General features: G+C 40.8%; 2 protein-coding genes across 14 annotated transcripts in view; one reads left to right on the plus strand and one right to left on the minus strand.

Moving 5' to 3' along the window:
- The window catches only part of PLEKHA3 (pleckstrin homology domain containing A3), a 138,927-nt gene that overhangs the window by 106,317 nt on the left and 13,771 nt on the right, over positions 1-18,839 (plus strand). For 3 of the 13 annotated variants that reach the window (XR_013828674.1, XR_013828677.1, XR_013828683.1), the window contains 4 exons: positions 2,939-3,038; positions 3,732-3,785; positions 14,121-14,221; positions 17,657-17,806. The gene's annotated coding sequence lies outside the window, so the exon portion shown is untranslated. Of the gene's footprint in view, positions 1-2,938; positions 3,039-3,731; positions 3,786-14,120; positions 14,227-17,656; positions 17,807-18,839 lie in introns of all 13 variants that reach the window. The other 10 variants (XR_013828671.1, XR_013828672.1, XR_013828680.1 and 7 more) reach the window with 6 other exon arrangements.
- Positions 1-18,839, minus strand: part of TTN (titin) — a 283,020-nt gene that overhangs the window by 56,867 nt on the left and 207,314 nt on the right. The window contains exons 225-252 of the mRNA XM_079924045.1: positions 18,489-18,788; positions 18,078-18,395; positions 16,654-16,950; positions 16,244-16,543; positions 15,844-16,158; positions 15,599-15,747; positions 14,322-14,472; positions 13,951-14,232; positions 12,305-12,607; positions 11,311-11,613; positions 10,938-11,219; positions 10,539-10,838; positions 10,143-10,445; positions 9,739-10,047; positions 9,344-9,625; positions 8,922-9,221; positions 8,543-8,836; positions 5,486-8,452; positions 4,842-5,162; positions 4,459-4,743; positions 4,062-4,361; positions 3,462-3,764; positions 2,757-3,032; positions 2,354-2,653; positions 1,958-2,260; positions 1,479-1,778; positions 706-993; positions 45-341 (exon numbers count right to left, since the gene is read on the minus strand). Of these exons, the coding sequence (XP_079780171.1) occupies positions 45-341; positions 706-993; positions 1,479-1,778; positions 1,958-2,260; positions 2,354-2,653; positions 2,757-3,032; positions 3,462-3,764; positions 4,062-4,361; positions 4,459-4,743; positions 4,842-5,162; positions 5,486-8,452; positions 8,543-8,836; positions 8,922-9,221; positions 9,344-9,625; positions 9,739-10,047; positions 10,143-10,445; positions 10,539-10,838; positions 10,938-11,219; positions 11,311-11,613; positions 12,305-12,607; positions 13,951-14,232; positions 14,322-14,472; positions 15,599-15,747; positions 15,844-16,158; positions 16,244-16,543; positions 16,654-16,950; positions 18,078-18,395; positions 18,489-18,788 (10,728 nt within the window). The remainder of the gene's footprint in view (positions 1-44; positions 342-705; positions 994-1,478; positions 1,779-1,957; positions 2,261-2,353; positions 2,654-2,756; positions 3,033-3,461; positions 3,765-4,061; positions 4,362-4,458; positions 4,744-4,841; positions 5,163-5,485; positions 8,453-8,542; positions 8,837-8,921; positions 9,222-9,343; positions 9,626-9,738; positions 10,048-10,142; positions 10,446-10,538; positions 10,839-10,937; positions 11,220-11,310; positions 11,614-12,304; positions 12,608-13,950; positions 14,233-14,321; positions 14,473-15,598; positions 15,748-15,843; positions 16,159-16,243; positions 16,544-16,653; positions 16,951-18,077; positions 18,396-18,488; positions 18,789-18,839) is intronic.

Genomic DNA, 18,839 nt, shown 5'->3' on the forward strand with positions numbered 1-18,839 from the left:
GATGTTTAAAAAAAAAGAGAAAAACCTCAGGAAAATGTTCTTACCATATGGGTTTTTAGCAATTGCTGGTTCAGTTAAGATCGGGTCGCCCACTCCGTATTTATTTTCAGCACAAATTCGGAACTGATACTCATGGCCTTCTATCAGTTTCTCCACGCTGCAGCTGGTGATGGGCACAGTGGCAGAGACTTGTGCCCAGTTGGGTCTGCTCGTTTCACGTTTGTCAACAACATAGTTGGTGATTTCTGAGCCCCCATCTTCAAGAGGAGGTTCCCAAGAAAGCATTGCACGATCTGAATACATTTTGTTGACTTTAACAGATGCTGGAGGACCTGGTTTATCTGAAAGGATAAGAAAGAAAAGTGAGGTCTTTCACTCGCACATGTGAAATAGGGAATGAGTAGAGTGGAGGTCTGGAGACCTGGGCTGCAGCCTTTATGTTGTCATTAACTTCCTATACGACCTTGGAAGTTACTTAATTTTTCCGAATCTTCATTTCCTCATATCTAAAATTATGTAACTGGAATATGTGATCTCTAGTGGTCTTTTCGGCTGTAAAACGCTCTTTTTCTGTGATGAGAATAATTCCGCGATGACGAAAGATACATCGAGATAGGTATCTCTTCTCACATATTATTTTGTAAATTCTGTGACATCACATTAACCAAAGGGAAGCATGAGATTCTAGTGAAGTGCTTTAGTTACCTAACACTTTGAGCTTGATGGTGGCTGATTTGGAGCCACTTGCGTTTTCGGCGGTGATGGTATAGTCCCCTGAGTCTTTCCGACTCACGCTGAACAGCTCCAGGGTACACAGGTTCCGCTGCATGGCCATCTTGATGCCTTCTGATGCTTTCAGCGGCGTGCCGTCCTTCTTCCAAGAGACTGTGGGCATTGGTTTACCAAAAACAGTAGCATCCAGGCAAACATTCGTTCCAGCTTTCACAGTGAGCAAAGATTTCATAGCCACACTCAGGTCTATCCTGGGAGGAACTAGAAAGAAATAAGATAAAAGGATTTAATATATGCAAAGCTATATTATATAATTCTTACTGATAAAAGTCGGAAATCCATACGCTGTCTTTTTCAAGGTGGGATTTTTTTAAAGTAACATTATTCATTATAAAAGAAATGCCGAAATTTGATAACGCTGAAAGTATAAAGAAAAAAGTAAAGATCGCCCATCATTCCAGCATCCTTAAAGCTTCACTCTTATCATTTTGGTGCATTTCTTTGGCACCTTCTTGTGCCTGTGCCTGTGTATGGTTAAAATTATGCGGTCCACACAGTTTTGTATCCTGTTTTTTAGTTTAGCATATTATTAAGATTCTCCATAATCATTTTTTAGTGTCTGTATACAAAGTACCTATCATTTTACTTGTCCTTATTTCCATAGGTGTAGATTTAGTTTTTTATAAGGAGAAATATACATTATGAGTGCCGTCCACCTTTGCCTGTAATGTTCAACAGAATCTTACCATTTTCTGCCATGATAGTCACTGGATCAGAAGGTTCAGAAGGCTGGCTAATGTTTACCGCAGTCTTGGCAATGGCTCTAAATTGATACTGAGCATTCTCTTCTAGGCCAGTAGCTGTGTACTCTTCCTGGGGAATCTGGTGAGGTGAAGTATTACACCGTACCCACTTATCACCAGGAAGTTTGCAAGCTTCTACGAAATAGCCAGCAATTTTGCTGCCTCCATCATGTTTTGGACGGGCCCAGATGAGGGACACAGTACTCTTGGAAACATCAATAACTTCAGGCTTTCCAGGAGGATCTAAAACCAAAAGAGATATTCTCAGCATTGATCTTAACAGCAGAAATTTTAAACTCTGTGTTTCACAGTGTCACCCAGAACATATTCCTGAATGGAAATAGTAACCTTCAGAGACTCCAAGATTTAAATGTGTCCTCATAATACTTTAAAAAAAAAAATTACTCAAAAAAATTACTCACCAACTGGCGTTCTCGCAGTTACATATTCAGTTGGTTTGCTGGGTGGGCTGGGTCCAGCTTTATTTAGGGCATAGATTCTGAATGAATACTCAAGGCCTTCTACCAGGCCAGGACAGGGATATTCAGTTGACCGGACAGGGGAATCGTTAGCTTTCACCCAGAGCAAACTGTTTCTTTCTTTGCGTTCAATCAGGTAGCCGGTAATGGGGCTCCCTCCATCGCTGTCTGGTCTATCCCACGCCACGAATATGCAGTCTTTGTTGACTTTAGTGACTCGTGCATTCTTGGGTTCACTGGGAACATCTGGAGATGAAGTTCAGGGAAATATCAGTTTCTAGCCTAAGTAACAGACTAGAAGGAAAACACAATTTTTTTTTCTTCCTGAAAGAAACATACCAAATGGGAACTTAGCCAGCATCTTTGGAGATGTGAGAGGCTCTGAAATGCCAAATCGATTCTCAGCACGGACCCGGAAGATATACTCTTGGCCTGGGATCAGTTTTCCAACCCTGCAGGAAGTTTTTGTCACTGAAGCTAGCGCTGTCACCCAATCACCCCTGCTCACGTCACACTTCTCCACTATGTAATTGGTGACGTTACTGCCTCCGTCCTCCAGGGGGATGTGCCATGACAGGGAGCAGGCATCGGCATCTATGTCAGAAATGTCAAACGGAGGCTGAGGGGGTCCAGGAACGTCTGCATGAACCGAGAGGAAAGAAATGTAAGAATAGGGATTTGACTGTAAAATATGTTTCTGATACTCATATTTGGATGGCCATTTGTCTAACACGTAACCTACCCATGACGATAACTTTGATTTTCTGAGTGTCTGTCCCAGAACTGTTTTCTGCAGTGAGGCTATAGTAACCGCTGTCTTTCCTAGCAACATCTTTTATGATCAGAACTGAAGAATTGTCTGCTTTATGTACTGCCAGGTGGCTGGATGTGACAACTTCATCTTCTCCTTTTTTCCATTTACAGATCGGATGAGGCTTTCCATACACATGGGCTTCAATTCGGAGTTTCTTCCCAGCTTTGATAATAATTTGCTCTGGCATAAGGATCTTGGGTGGCACTAAAAGTAAGATGAAGATACGTTAATTTGGCAGGGAGGTTAAATTTCCTCTGGTGGGGAACTATACTAGTGCTTTTCAAATTGTGGATTGCAACCCATTAGTGGATTCAAATTAATGTTTGCATTACTGCTGATACTTTTTAAAGAGCATGGGATCGAAACGAATTGAGAATATCTGAGGCCAGCATACATGATAAGAATGGGTGTTGCTTTAAGAAACTTTTTCTAAGTCATATATATGTACGTGTGTCCTGTGTCATGATTTAAGGTGTATTTACTACCTGTTGTGGGTCCAGGTGTTTCCAAACCACTGTTCTCTACTATATTTCAAGTACTTCTGGAACTAGCTTCTTCAGGGATAAACATCTACATGTCGAAAGAAAATCCTCATAAACTTTTATCGCATGGAAAACGACTCTGACTACTTACACAGCTGTGTTTTGGCTTCATACACTCCCTCAGCTTCTCTTGGCAAACTGACTCCAACAGCATTTCTGGCCGCTACCCTAAATTTGTATTTCTTTCCTTCCTTGAGGCCGGTGACGACAAGGCTGAGGTCTTTCACCACCGAGTACTCTGTCCAGTGACCTGCAGGCAGCTCTTCGTCTCTGTAACTAACGATGTAGCCGTCGACCTTGGCACCTCCATCGCGCAGGGGAGGTAACCAGGCTAACGCAGCGCTGTTCTTTGTCATTTCAGTAACTTCTAGTTTCCTGGGGGGATCCGGCTCACCTAGAAGAAAAAATCACCCAGGTAACCTAATCCATCCCTTTGGAAATACGCATAAATGTTTTCGTATGCCACTTGCTTCAGAGTATATGGAAACTATGGTTCGGGATGTTGCAAGTAAAAAGGACACGGATGAGTCAGATCAAAAAAGTCTTCAGTGAGTGAGTTAGATATTTATTTGTACTGTTTAGGTTTCTACAAGTGAAGGCCCTTTCATTAGTGGAGTAAAATGTTTCGGTATCTTGATTTTGCTGAGGTCGGGGACTGGAGTTAAAAGGAGGGAGAAAGGATGTAACTTACTTAGAGGATCTGTTGCGAGCACTGGTTTGGGGATGTCTGTTGGGACGCCGGAGCCATACTCATTGACAGCAGTTACTCTGAAGAAATACTCAGTCCCAGGGACAAGATTGCTGACGTGGAAGCTCGTTTTCTTGACTTCTGGGGTGACTGTCGACCACGTCTTTCTATCTGCCTCACGTTTCTGCACAATGTAATGTGTCACTTGGCTCCCACCATCGTTCTCGGGAGGGGCCCAGGAAATGTGGCATGATGTTTTAGTGACATCCGAAACTTTTAAATCAGACACAGGTCCAGGAGTATCTGTGAAGGACGACAAAATCATATATACGAGTCCCCTCAGCCTCCTTATTAACTAAGGCATTTTTGAAGGGGAGGAAGACGCTTGTTTATAACCCACCTAATACTCTGACATTCACGAACACGGCCTTTTCTCCAGCCAGGTTCACAAGCGTCAGGGAGTATTTTCCTGAGTCATCACGGGTAGAATTGGGGATGACAAGGAAGGCCATAGTATCAACCAGATCAACTTGTCCCTTTCTGACCACGTTATCAATACCCACTTTTCGCCAAGTGACCTTAGGGGCTGGTCGCCCTCTCACTATGGCAAATAGTCGAATAGGGCATCCTGCTCTCACTGTGACCAGTTTTCTCATGCTGGCGTCCAAATCAATCTCTGGAGGTTCTGCAAATGACACAAAAGCCGTCAGTTGACTTCAGAATGTGGGGAAATCATGTGAGAAGTGAAACATGAATGAATCAAGTGATAACATAGGGCCTCACCTAGGATTTCTTTAGGTTTAATAGCGTCCTTTAGTTCTGCAGGGCGCCCAATGCCAACTTGGTTTTGGGCACAAACCCTGAACTCATATTCCTGGTTTTCATCCAAGCTGGTCACGGTGAATTCCATGCGAACGAGTTGCGCTGCAGCACTACACCTTTTCCAGCCTTCATCAGGTGATGTATCTGGTCTCTTTGGTCTCATTTCCACAACATATCCAATGATTGGTGCGCCACCGTCATACACCGGTTTTCCCCACCCAAGAGTTATGGAACTTTTGGTTGTATCAACCACTTTGAGATTGGTCGGTGGACCAGGTGGTTCTGAAAGTAAATTATATAAGAATAAATTTACACATGGTTAACAACTACTAGTGTTACGTTAATGAGTAATTCTATATAGTCCATCCTTAATTAACCACAGATAGTACATTCAATTTCTCAATGACTCAGTCCTCCTTATTTTCCTTCATAAAATTAGAATCTACCATTGTTGGTACATTTTAGGCGATTTGGTAAAAGATCTATTTGGAAAACTACTGGCTAAGATTAAAGTTTTGATGCTGTGGATTTAACTTATTTGTCTAATACCTCTGTGCCTGAGATCAAGAGTTGGTGTAATACCAGAAAAAGCAAGAACATCATACCTATGGGGTCTTTTGCCACCACTGGCCTTGATGGCAAGCTTGGTTCTCCAATTCCAACTTCATTTTCTGCCTTGACACGGAACTGATATTCATGTCCTGGGAGGAGATTCTGTACTTTCAAACGTCTCTCAGGGATCGCACTCTTGTTGACAGGGACCCATCGTATTGAATGTTTTTCCTTTTTCTCCAAATAGTATCCTGTGATGGACTTTCCACCATCATATTCAGGTGGCGTCCAAACCACAGTCATCTCTTCTTTGCTTACTTTAGTGACTTCTGGGGGGTCAGGGCGACCAGGTCTATCATATTTGGTTTTTGCAATGACTGGTTTACTTTCTGTTGGAGGCCCTGTGCCTATTTTATTTTCTGCACGGACTCTGAAAATATATTCATTCCCTTCTATGAGACGTGTTACTGTAGTACCAGGTGTTAAGATAGCAGCAGAAAAGGTAGACCAAACCATTCTCTTGCTCTCACATTTTTCTAAAATATAATTTTGGATTTCACAGCCACCATCATCCTCTGGTGGATCCCAGCGAAGAGAACACCTATCACTACACACGTCAAAAATTTTCAGATTTCTTACAGGCCCAGGCTTATCTAAAACATTGACAGTGGCAAAGGCCACAAAACTGCCAGCTATGTTAGTTGCTGTAATTACATATTTACCACCATCACTTCGCTTTGCTTTAGTAAGAGAAAATTTAGATGAATCACCACTGGTAGCAATGTTGACCCTTGGTGATCTTGTTAAGTCTGTCGCATCTTTGTCCTTCGTCCATGAAACTTCTGGAAATGGTTTGCCTCTAACACCTGCCTCAAGTCGAATGGTGTCCCCTGCTTTGACAGTTAGCACACCACTTAATTTCAGATCAAGTACTGGTTTCTGCAGGTCTTCCTTTACAATAACTTCCTCTGTCTTCACCCAGTCACTTTCCCCACCTTCATTCTTCGTTTGCACTCTGAACTCATAAATCTGGTTTTCAACACATTTGTCAACCATGTAGTGGGTTTCTTTAATGCCTCCTTTATGCACTCTTTCCCAGTCATCAGAGCCCTTCAGCTTCCTTTCAACATGATAGGATAGATTTGGGCTACCACCATCATAAGCAGGCCGCCTCCATTTTAGGTAGACAAATGTCTTTCCTTTATCTGCAATATGAAGGTTTTCAGGCTCACCTGGTCTATCAATAGGGTTAATAGCCAGAATTGGAGTTTTTGTTTCAGTGGTTGGCCCAACACCTACTTTATTTTCTGCACAAACTCGGAAATAGTATTCATGGTTGGCTAAAAGGTTGGCCTTGATTAATCGCTTAGTGACATCTGAAGCAACAATTGACCAGCCTTTCTGGTTTGGTTTGCGATATTCCACTATGAAGTTTGTTATTTCTGAGCCACCGTTATCTAGAGGGTTTTCCCAAGAAATTGTACAGTTCTCTTTGGTTACGTTGCTGATCTTTAAATTCTGGCAAGGTCCAGGTCTGTCAAGGACATTAACGATAGCAGAACCTTGGGCATGTCCACTGCTGTTCTTAGCTGAGATGATATACTTGCCGTGATCAGCTCTAACAGCTTCTTTAATTTGCAACTCAGCACGAGGTAGATCGTGAATTAGGTCAACCCGCTTTTCTCGGGCCAATACTTTGCCTTCCTTGGACCAAGTTATGTCTGGTTGAGGTCTGCCTTGGACCCGAGCAAGAATGCGGATAGTTTGGCCCACCCTAACGGTAATAACATCACGACAGGTAACATCAAGTTCTACTTCTGGAGGATGAAGGATGTCCTTTGCAATCACAGATTCTGCTAGCTCTCTTGGCTCTCCCTCTCCCACAATATTAGCTGCCTTTATTCGGAATCTGTACTCATTTCCTTCAGTTAGTCCAGGTACCCTAAAGGCACATTGCCTAATGAGTTCATCTTTATTAATCCTGCTCCACTGTGTTGCTCCAGCTTTCTGACATTCCACTACATAGCCCAGAATGGGGCTACCACCATCACTGAGAGGCTTTGTCCACACCAGGTCAGCTGTTTCTCTGGTCTTGTCTTTCAGCTTAGGATTAATAGGTGGTCCAGGTGGTTTGATGGGCCGGCAAGCTTTTATTGGATCAGAACTTGGGGACGGATTGCTTAGTCCTGCAAGATTCTCAGCAAAAGCTCTAAACTCATATGTATTTCCCTCATAGAGTCCAGTCACTCTAAACTTCATGTCCACTAGAGGTGTTTTGTTGACCCTCATCCATTTGCCTGTTACTTCTCGACGTTCCACATAGTAACCAGTTATTGGACTGCCACCATCAGATTTTGGCAGAGTCCAAGACACTGTTGCGGCATTTTCAGTAATGTCAGTAACTACTGGTTTACCGGGAGGAGATGGAGGACTAAACTTATGTTTAGCAACAGTAGGTATGGAGTCAAGGGGAGGGCCAACACCAATCTTATTCTCTGCTTTCACTCGGAAGACATATTCACAGCCCTTCTGCAGATGTGGGACTTTCAGCTTTGTCTTACTGCTTCCTGAAGAGACAACACCCCATGTGTCTTTCTTTGTGTCTTTTTTCTCAACAATATAATTTATCACAGGGCTTCCTCCATCATCCTTAGGTGGCTGCCATGAGATAGTCATATGTTCAGGGGTAACTTCCAGAATATTAATAGGGCCTGTTGGTGGACCAGGAACATCAAGAACAGTAAGATGTACAGCCACTGTTTTGGCGCCAGCTGCATTGGAAACTGTGATCTGATGTTCCCCAGTGTCTCTCCTTAAGCAGTTCTTAATGGTGAGTACTGATGAGAAGTTGTCAGTTTCAACGGTATAGTGTTCATCTGTTTTAATCTCATTCCCATCGGTTGTCCACTTTGCAGTAGGAACAGGTACACCTCTTATAATGGCAGGGAATCTGACTGTAGTTCCAGCTTTTACCACAAGGCCTTCAATTAATTTCACATCCAGCTCCACAGATGGAGGCACTGGAAAGGAAACATGAGGAAATTAGATTTTGATTTTCACAATATGAATAATTTTAAAAAGAAAGAAAATAATTCCAATCTAAAAATTACCTAGTTTTTCTTGACATTCTATTGGGATAGTTGTGTCAGGAAGACCAAGACCCACAATGTTTTCAGCTTTTACACGGAATCTATAGGTCTTTCCTTGTTGTAGTCCGGTAACAACACACTCTAAGTTTGTCACAGTCTTGAACTTAATCCAGTCTTGGGTGCCCTCTTCTTGATATTCCACCAAATATCCAGTGATTGGAGAGCCACCATCACGATCTGGCTTATTCCAAACAAGGGAGACTTCAGTCTTGTCAACATCTACATGGTGTAGGTTCTTGGGTGGCCCTGGAGGATCTTTTAAGAAGAAGAAGTTATGATGAATAAACAATATTCTCAAAACAGTAAAACAGTACTTTTGTATCCAAAGAGAGCAACTTACGTAGGGGATCCAGAGCCTTGATGGGTTTAGATGTTTCTATAAAAGGACCACGTCCATACTGGTTCTCAGCAGCTACTCGGAAGAGATACTGATTGCCTTCAGTAAGATGTTTAGCAAAGTGGCTCTTTTTCTTTGATGTAGTTGAAAGAGGTGACCACTGGACACTGGCAACATCTCTCCTCTCAACCACATAATTTGTAATGACAGAACCACCATCATCCAGTGGTTCCTTCCAAGTAAGGTAACAAGAATCTTTCCTAACTTCACTGACTTCCAGATCTCTAGGTGGCCCAGGCTTATCTGAAAAGTGTTAAGTAATGCAGTTATATAAGTGATTTAATCCAGATAAGAACTCAAAATGTATTTAGAGTTACTTTTATATGCTATTGCATTAAGTACATCACAAGTACTAAAATTCTTACCTAATACAAGTACTTTTACTGAGACAGTTTTTGAACCAGCTAGATTCTCCACTGTTAAGGAATAAATTCCACCATCTTCGTGGGCAGCATTACAGATTTCAAGCTTGCTACCAACTGGAGTAACATCAATTCTTGCTTTAGTTGGAGCCTCTCTGTCTTCTTTTTTCCAAGTTACTTTTGGGAACGGCACTCCTTTGATGACGGCACTAAGTCTTAGGGTATCACCAACCCTTATGTGTTGTTCTCTTGCCATGTTGGCATCAAGAATCAACTCAGGGGGTTCTAGAATAAAGAGAACAGTACTTACAGATTTGTTTTGTTAATATATTTTACACTTAAGCATAGACAATGAAACCTGTCTTCCTTGCAAAGGCAGCTGAGAACATTATACTCACCGAATCTGTCTTTTACTAGCACTGGCTCGGGAACATGAGCTGGATCTGATTCACTGGCTACGTTGACTGCTCTTACTCTGAACTTATAGGATTGACCATCCCGAAGACCAGTGACTTTATAGTTAGTTTCAGGACATGACTCAGGAGTGTGATTGGCTCTTTTCCATTCTTCATCTCCAACTTTCTGGTATTCAACAATATAACCCAGAATCTTGCTCCCACCATCATGACGTGGTGGCTGCCAGGTTAGATCAACTGAATTATGTGTTGTACCTATTGCTTCAGGATTAATAGGTGGACTTGGTTTCCCTACATAATAAAAGAGAAAACCAAAAAGGAGTTAGAATATAGCTGAAAACAAAGTTGGATAAAATGAAAGCTGAAAGAATGCTTTAGTACTATACCAATTGGATCTTTAGCAAAGACTGGTTTGGATGGTGGGCTTGGGTCTCCAATACCAATTTGGTTTTCTGCAGAAACCCGGAATTCATACTGACACCCTTCTAGAAGATCAGGAACCGTAAACTTAGTGTATGGATGGATAGGCTCTTTGGTAACTCTAGCCCATCGTTTAGACATCGTTTCTCTCTTTTCCAGGATGTAGTTTGTGATGGGCTTTCCGCCATCATTTGGCTTGTTCCAGGTGACTAATGCAGAGTCTTTGGTAACTTCTGTAACAACTGGCTGGTCAGGTGCATCAGGAACCCCTATAACAAACATTAGCAAAATATGTTAGAAATTTAATTCTTCCCGTTAACAATATCAAACATCGAATCACTGAAAAGAAATATGATGCATACTGAAACGATCTTTGGTTTTCATTGAATCAGACACCAGAGGATCACTTATTCCATACAGATTTTCAGCACGTATCTGGAAAATATAATCTTTTCCTTCAAGCAGTTTAGAAACTTTGCATGTTGTTTTAGCACTTGCAGATGTCACAGGCATCCAAACGTCTTTGCCCACTTCCTTCTTCTCAATAATATAATTAGTAATTTCACTGCCTCCGTCATCTAAAGGTGGCTTCCAAGAGATAACCATGTAATCTTTGGTCACGTCATCAAAAACAACTGGTCCTACCGGTGGTCCAGGACGGTCTGAGGAAAAAAAAAAAAAAAATCACACCACAAAATGTTATTTCCACTTCTGCTTTGGAAAGAACAGAATGTCTCTAATTCTTGCTAAATAATACTTACCAACGACATTAACTTGACAGAAACCTTTCCTGGAGCCTGTACTGTTCTCCACAACCACACAGTATTTGCCAGAATCTGAACGCTTGGCCTTGAGCTTCTCTAGAGCAAGTGTTGTTGGCGAGGTCTTTATATGAGTGCAGTCATCTTCTAGCACATCAACTTCATCTTTGAACCAAGTAACCTTAGGCTTTGGTTTGCCTGAGTAACGGCCAGTGAGGGCAAAAGCTTCACCAACTCGAATCGTGAGTTTATCTCTGAAGTCGAGGTCAAGCGTTGGAGGAGCTGAAATGTATAAAGGAAAGTCAGTTTGATGTCTTAAGGTAAACCTATAAGTGTACACGTTTTCAAAGTGTAAGCTGCATTTGACACATACCTAGCTCATCCTTGCAAGTGATTGGCTTGGTGCAAAATGATGGTTTGCCTTGTCCAACAATATTGATGGCACTGACACGGTACTCATAGGTATCGCCTTCTTTTAAGCCTTTCACACTGTACTTCCTGCTAAGCAAGTTGTCATTTGTAACTTTGTGGAACTTCTCAGTTCCAATGAGACGGCTTTCTAGGACATAGTTGATAATTTCGGATCCGCCATCATACTTAGGGGGATTCCAAGTCAGAGAAACAGAATCTTTAGTAACTTCTTTGACTTCTAGGTCTTCAGGACGCTCTGGTACAGCTGCAAGTGTGGAATGACAGTGAGACGAATGTCATGTTAAGAATGTAATAGAAAATGTAGTAAATAATGCTTTTTGAGGATTGCGTTTAAACATTAAACTATTCGTTTTGATAAGTAACAAAAGAAATCTCAACATAAAATGAGTAGAGCTGAAAGGCACTCAATACAATCTAATTTCCAGATGAGGAAATAGAGGTTCATTGAGGCCAAATAATTCAGCAAAGTCCCCCAGAGTTGGTAGTTTTAATGTTTTTTAATTTATTTTAAAAAATGTTTTGGCTGCGCCACACAGCCTGTGGGATCTTAGGTCCCTGAGCAGGGATCGAACCCGCCCGCCACCCCACCACACTGGAAGTTCGGAGTCCTAACCACTGGACTGCCAGGGAAGTCCCCAGAGTTGGTAGTTTTTTAGAGTTAGGAAAATACTTCATGTTCATGCCATTAAGTTGGAAATTAAAAAAAGAATCCATGTAGTATTACATGGGAGGATTTGAAGAATCATATATATTCCCACAATCTCTTTCATAGTCACGTTCAGATACTACCAACATCAGAGACTACGTATTTACCTAATGAATGCTTGCCAAATGAATGAAATGCTTGGCATTTGTGTACCTACTTTGTCACTATAGTCTTTTATTAAATGAGTGAAAAAGTAATTAAAGATGGAATTGTTTTAAATTGTACTTACTTATTGGATCTCTTATGACAAGCGCATCTGTTGTCTCAACAAACGGGCCCATGCCAATACTATTTTCAGCTGCAATTCGGAAAAAGTAGGCTTTTCCTTGAATGAGACCCTGGACGGTGGCATTTTGTCGGGTAGCTGTGTATGTCACTGGGGTCCATGCTCTGCGGTCATCTTCCCGCTTTTCAATGACGTAATTGGTGACTGGAGAGCCTCCATCATCTTCTGGAGAAAACCATGTCAGTTTGCAGGAGTCGTTGGTTAGGTTGTGAGACAGGAATGGTGTTCCAACAGGACCTGGCACATCTGGAAATAAGAGGAAAAGGTTTTCAGTTGTTTGACATCAATGGACTACTGGGCTCAATATTTGTTACCCTCTGTTTTTAAAAGGGAGACAAAAGTGTTGTTATGAAAAGAGTGAGATTTTGTGTTTATTAATTGATTTGGTTTGTTTTTTTCTTTCCTTGTGTCTATATTCAACCATATTTTAAAATGAAGTAGGTTTGCAGTAGTTACTGGTTGCCCCTGCTTTAGTAGAAACTGAAGGAACAGTTTTATACATATCTATATCTATATCTATATCTATACACACACACACACACACACACATACATACACACACACACACACACATTTTTTTTTTGGTAATTTGTGAGTCAGGTAAGAGGGCAGTGTTGGGAGGAAAATGCACAGAGGGAGACAGGAGAGGGGTGAAGAGAGGCATGACTACTTTTTGTGTCCAGTTTACTCTCCAGAGGGGAAAGGGGGAGATAATTTTTTTCTGTGTGACCAGTGAATCTGAGCAGCACAGGAGACCCCAAATCTCAGAATGACCTTTGAGAGGTTTGGAATTTAACCTGGAAGTACACCGGTTCTTAAAGTAATAGCCATTGGACAGAAGACTGTTTAGGAGTTTGAAACAACCTAGAAACTTGAAGGACCATTGCTCAATGAGATCTTTTTCCGCATGCCATTTTCACTAATGAAAGCAAAACATGCTTTCATAATATTATGTTCAATAGAGAACTGGTTATTTTCACATAAAAACTGTGTGTTTGGAGTATGGTTGTGCCTAGAGATGTGCTGAGAGAGAGATCTGAGTGGGAGGGCTTCACTTTCTGAGCAAATCACTGGAGTAGAGCAGCCAGTGAGAGGCATGAACAAGCCTCGTAGAGTTCAACTCGATATTCAGTGACAAGAAATGCAATATTGATAACCAAATATGATGCTTCTCTTCAATTAGAATACTGACACCTTCAAAGGGACTTTTGTCTTATTATGATAACTGATAGGTCCTAGGATGTGAAAACGGTCAACCTTAGCAAATTGTTAAACATTCATGGACATTTTCAGGAAAGCTGCTTTTATGAAAACTATATAATAACATAGTAAATGCTTATGGTGGCATATTATATAAAAAGGCAGCACATAAGACTTTATATAGGAGTACAGCCATATAAAATATGGATAGGATGAAAAAAGGAGGAAATTTTAAAAAATGCTAATAGTGGTCAATGGGATTGTGGGTGATTTTTCTTATTTTCCAAAATATTTGTAACGTAGTTTTTTTTAAAAACTAATATAGCTTTATTGTAGATGAAATAAAGTGTTATTTTTTAAAGATGCATGGACGAATTGAAAGTTGTTACCTAATACATCAACGATAATTGTCTTCTTTCTTTCCCCCCCTGCATTTTTGGCAAGAAGAGCGTAGACGCCTTGGTGGCTCCTCTGGCAATTCTTGATGACCATGGATGAGCTAATGGCTGTGGTCTCAATGGTGGCCTCTTGGGGTAAAGCTTTTTCATTCATACTCCAGGTAACGGTTGGAGGAGGCTTGCCAGATACATAGGCGATGATCCGAATCACCCCTCCAGCATGGACCACAATTCTGTCTCTGACGCTGGCATCTAACTGAAGGTCAGGTAATACTGGAAAACAATTGAAAATAACAAATGTGCTTTTCATTTCCAATCCAAAATGCAAATATTGATAAAATAATAGAAATATTAGTAAGTACCAATCCTGTCCTTCATTTCAATGGCATCTGTGACTTCTCCAGGTTCTCCGATGCCGGCAATGTTGACTGCTCTAACTCTAAATTTGTAGAATGCTCCTTCTTTTAATCCTGTTACAACAAGTTTTGTTCCTCTCACTTCTTTTTCTTTAGCCTAGGGAAAAATCACAAGCATTTTATAATTAGAATACAGGAGTCCTTTCTTATCCGTGGTTTTGTTTTCTGTGTTTATTTACTTGAAGTCAACGGAAACCTAAAAGTATTAAATGGAAAACAATTCCACAAATAAACAATTCATCAGTTTTAAATCGCGTTCCATTCTGAGTAACGTAATGAAATCTTGGACCATCCTGCTCCATCCCTGCCCGGGAAGTGAACTATCCCTTCCATCATATTCACGCTGTATATGCTACCTGCCCATTAATAAAGAAAAAACATAGTATATATAGAGAGAGCTCGGTACTATCCGTGGTTTCAGGCATCCACTGGGGTCTTGGAATACATCCCTTGGGAATCGCGGGGGGGGGGGACTACTGTAGTTTTTTGTTTTAATAGCTTTCCAAAAGCATAGCAACAGCTTATTTACTCTCTTTGAGAAAATTGTTGCCAATTTAGGTTCTAGGGATCAGATATTACAGGTAAATACTGAATGGAAGGAATTATGTTTTAAAATATTGTCAAGTGATTGAAAAAAAACCGTACTGTTTACTTGTTCCATCCTTTTTTATATATATATCTATGTATATTTTATTATATAATTTGATAAAATAGGTTCTGTTTTTGAATTTTATTTTATTATACAGCAGGTTCTCATTAGTTATCTATTTTATACATGTTAGTGTATACATGTCAATCCCAATCTCCCATACATGTTAGTGTATACATGTCAATCCCAATCTCCCAGTTCATCCCACCACCCCCACCCCACCCCCGGCCACTTGCTTTCCTCCCTTGGTGTCCATTCGTTTGTTTTCTACATCTGTGTCTCTATTTCTACCTTGCAAACTGGTTCATCTGTACCATTTTTGTAGATTCCACATATATGCATCACTTATTCCATCTTTTCAGGCTTTATAGCCAAAAGATAAGTTAACAATAACATGACTTAACTTTTGATTAGGTTTTTTGACCTAAGAGATGTTTGGATTATCAGTTAAATTATATGTTATTTTTCTGATTTCTTAATAAAAAAATACAGATAGGAGTTAATGGGATTGAGAATAACTACTAAGTGTTCAGTTTATTCATAGTACATTTCCATAATGCCAAGTGTTAGCTACCTTTTCCCATTCTTCTTTTCCTTCTTCTTTATATTCAACGATGTATCCCGTTATTTTGGATCCACCATCTTTTAGTGGGGGAGACCACTCCAAATCCGCAGATGATTTAGTCCAGTCTGTGACTTTGGGAAATGGAGGTCCAGGAGGGGCTGGAAAGAACCAGTATGCGTTAGTATTCTTGACTTTTCCATGGCACTCTTTGGCGGGGGGCGGGGGGGGGGAGAAAGAATGGTTTTAAGGCTTACCAGTGGGATCTCTAGCAGTCACTGGGTCTGATGGCAGACTTGCTGGACCCACACCAGCAGCATTGATTGCGTATACCCGGAATTGATAATCAGAACCTTCAATAAGACCAGTCACTTTATAAGAAACACCCAAAGTCATGACTTTGATAGGATCTCGGTTAACTCTCTTCCATCTCTTTGAAGTGGTGTCTTTCATTTCTAGCCAGTATCCTGTAACAGGAGAGCCTCCATCGTATTCTGGCTCTTCCCAGTTGACAGTCATGTAGTTTCGAGTCACACTGCTAACTGTTGGTTTATCTGGTGCTCCAGGGACAGCTGTGACAAAAATCACAGTGATTTATAAGAAATTTTGAAAAACACAAATAAGAATGACTTTGAATGTGAAACATGTCCTACTTACAGAAGAGGTTTCTTGCTGTTTCTGGTTCACTGTCAAGAGGTTCCCCAATGCCATATTTATTCTGGGCCATGATTCGGAATACATATTCATGGTCTTCTAGCAATTTTGGAATTGTGTATGTGCACTCTTTAGGTTCGCTGGAGACATGCACCCATGTCTTCCTGTTAGCTTCTCTTTTCTCAATTACGTAGTTTGTAATCTTAGACCCACCATCATCTTTAGGTGGAAGCCAAGATAGTGTCATTTGATCTGCTGAAATAGATTCGAACTTTATTGGTCCCACTGGAGGGCCAGGGCGACCTAAAATGGTTTAAAAAAAGAAAACTTTATTAGGACAATGATCTTAAAGACAGATATTACATTTATGGACAGAAAACTATGTAGTTTTAATAAAACAATGTAATCTTTACCAAGGACATTCAGCCTCATTTCCTTTGATGCTGTTCCCAGATTATTCGCAGCTGTGATGGTATATAAGCCAGTGTCACTCCTGCGAGACTGTGGAATCACTAGAGTGCAGGTATCATCCACCACCAGTTTGTTGACATGGGTGTCGTAGACAACAGGTTCTTTGTTATCAGGCTTCCTTGGAGGAGCTTTAAACCAGGTTAGTGTCGGGAATGGCACACCTTTAATTTTGGCCACGATGCTAACATCAGTTCCTTCTTCAACCTCCATGAATTCTTTTAGCTCAATTGAAGGTGGGCCTAGATTATTTTTAAAAAAAAACGTTGTCATTAGGAACATAAAAAAAACACTAAAGCATCGAAAGTAGAATTCACAGTGATGATAAAGTTATTTGATCTACTATAAGCAGGCTTTATAGCCCTACCTGACATAAAGAACAGATCTGTCTTCAGCTAATTTACACCAGTTTAGGGAACAGGCATATGTGGTCCTCATCCTTTATTGATCTACATGTGGCTATGTATCACCTACTGTCTCTCTCTTACCTGGCATCATTATGATTGTAGATATTGAAAAAGGGCAGAGAGAAGTGAAACTATAGTATCTTAGACTTGGGAGTTCTTTCATGATATTCCCTAATATTTATGCAGAGTTAATGAGGGGACCTACTTTGTTCGTTCTGAGATGAATTCCCCTTTTAAGAAATATAACTAACTGCTAATAGAGGCAAAGCAATTTTCCATTTTTCATGAATTTAGTGTAAGAATATGCACAGGGAGTAGTGACTACAGCTTTCCTACATTTAGAAGAGAGAACTAACAAATACACAGCAGTAATGATGGTAACAATAACGAGAGGAAGAATTATTACCATATTTGTGTGGATATTTTATCTCTTAAAGTAGATATGTCTTTTTCTCAAATAGAGAAAATCATGTAGTTTTAATAAAACCACGTAACCTTTGCCAAGGACATTCAGTCTCATTTCCTTTGATGCTGTTCCCAGATTATTCATGGCTGTGATGGTATATAAGTTTCTACTTAAGAAAAAGAAACTCGATTGTGAAGATAAATGGGTCTCAGCAGTTGCTAAGCAAATAATTGGTTACTTTCTGCCCTTTTTGAGGAGCATGCAGAGGAACTGTTTTAATTTCTGGTAAGTAAAACAGCCTGCCATGGAGAAAAATTCGAGTAAGGAAATTCCAAACAGTATCTCCTTTCAGTAAGGGAAAGGTAATATATATGGAAATATGATAATTCTGTGCAAGTTGAGGGCATGAGTGATTGGGTAATGGGCCCACGTCCAGACTGAACCCGTGGTAGCTTCTGACGTACAGAGACATCTCTTTATTTTGGACTGTTCTTGAGTATCTAGGAAGGCATTCACGAAGAGGACATTCTCTGATAGATAACCCATTGGTACTTACATGTCTGGTCTTTGACAGTCACGGGGCCAACAGTGGCTGAAGGTTTGCTGACTCCTGCGGCATTGACAGCTTTGACTCTGAATTCATATTCCCCACCCTCTACCAGGTCTTCCACCGTAAACTCCAGTTCTTCCACATCGCGCTTATTGCACTGTTTCCATGCTTCTTTCTTTGTCCCAGTAGGATCCCACGCAAGGCACTCAACAATATAGTGGGTGACCGGGGAGCCCCCATCATTCTTTGGGGGTTTCCATGACAGATGTACTGTGTTCTTTGTTATGAGGCCAATCTTGAGTTTAATAGGGGGATCAGGAGGATCTTTAAAAATAGTTAAAGAAAGTATTAATCATTATTTATAACAACACATTTCAAGTTTAGGAAGCTACTTTAATCTTAGACTTAAAAACTTACATATTGGATCTCTGGCAGTGGTCCTCTGAATGGTTTCCACGGGAGCACCAATACCAAAACGGTTTTGTGCCCGCACGCGGAAGAAGTATTGCTGTTCAGAGATGAGGTCAGGAACTACAAATGAAGTGCTTCCACAGTTTGGATTGACTTTAGTCCAAGCTTTTCCATCAATAGTCCTCTTCTCGATGACATAGCCTTTGATCCTGTCTCCTCCATCATCATCCGGCATCTTCCATGTAAGCCTGCAACTACCCCTTGTGATGTCACTGACTTTCAGATCCTTGGGTGGCCCTGGTACATCTGTTGGATGCAAATCCCAATATAAACAGTGGTGCCCTGTTTAAAATAATT

This window comes from Stenella coeruleoalba (assembly GCF_951394435.1).
Source record: "Stenella coeruleoalba genome assembly, chromosome: 6".
Taxonomy (NCBI): domain Eukaryota; kingdom Metazoa; phylum Chordata; class Mammalia; order Artiodactyla; family Delphinidae; genus Stenella; species Stenella coeruleoalba.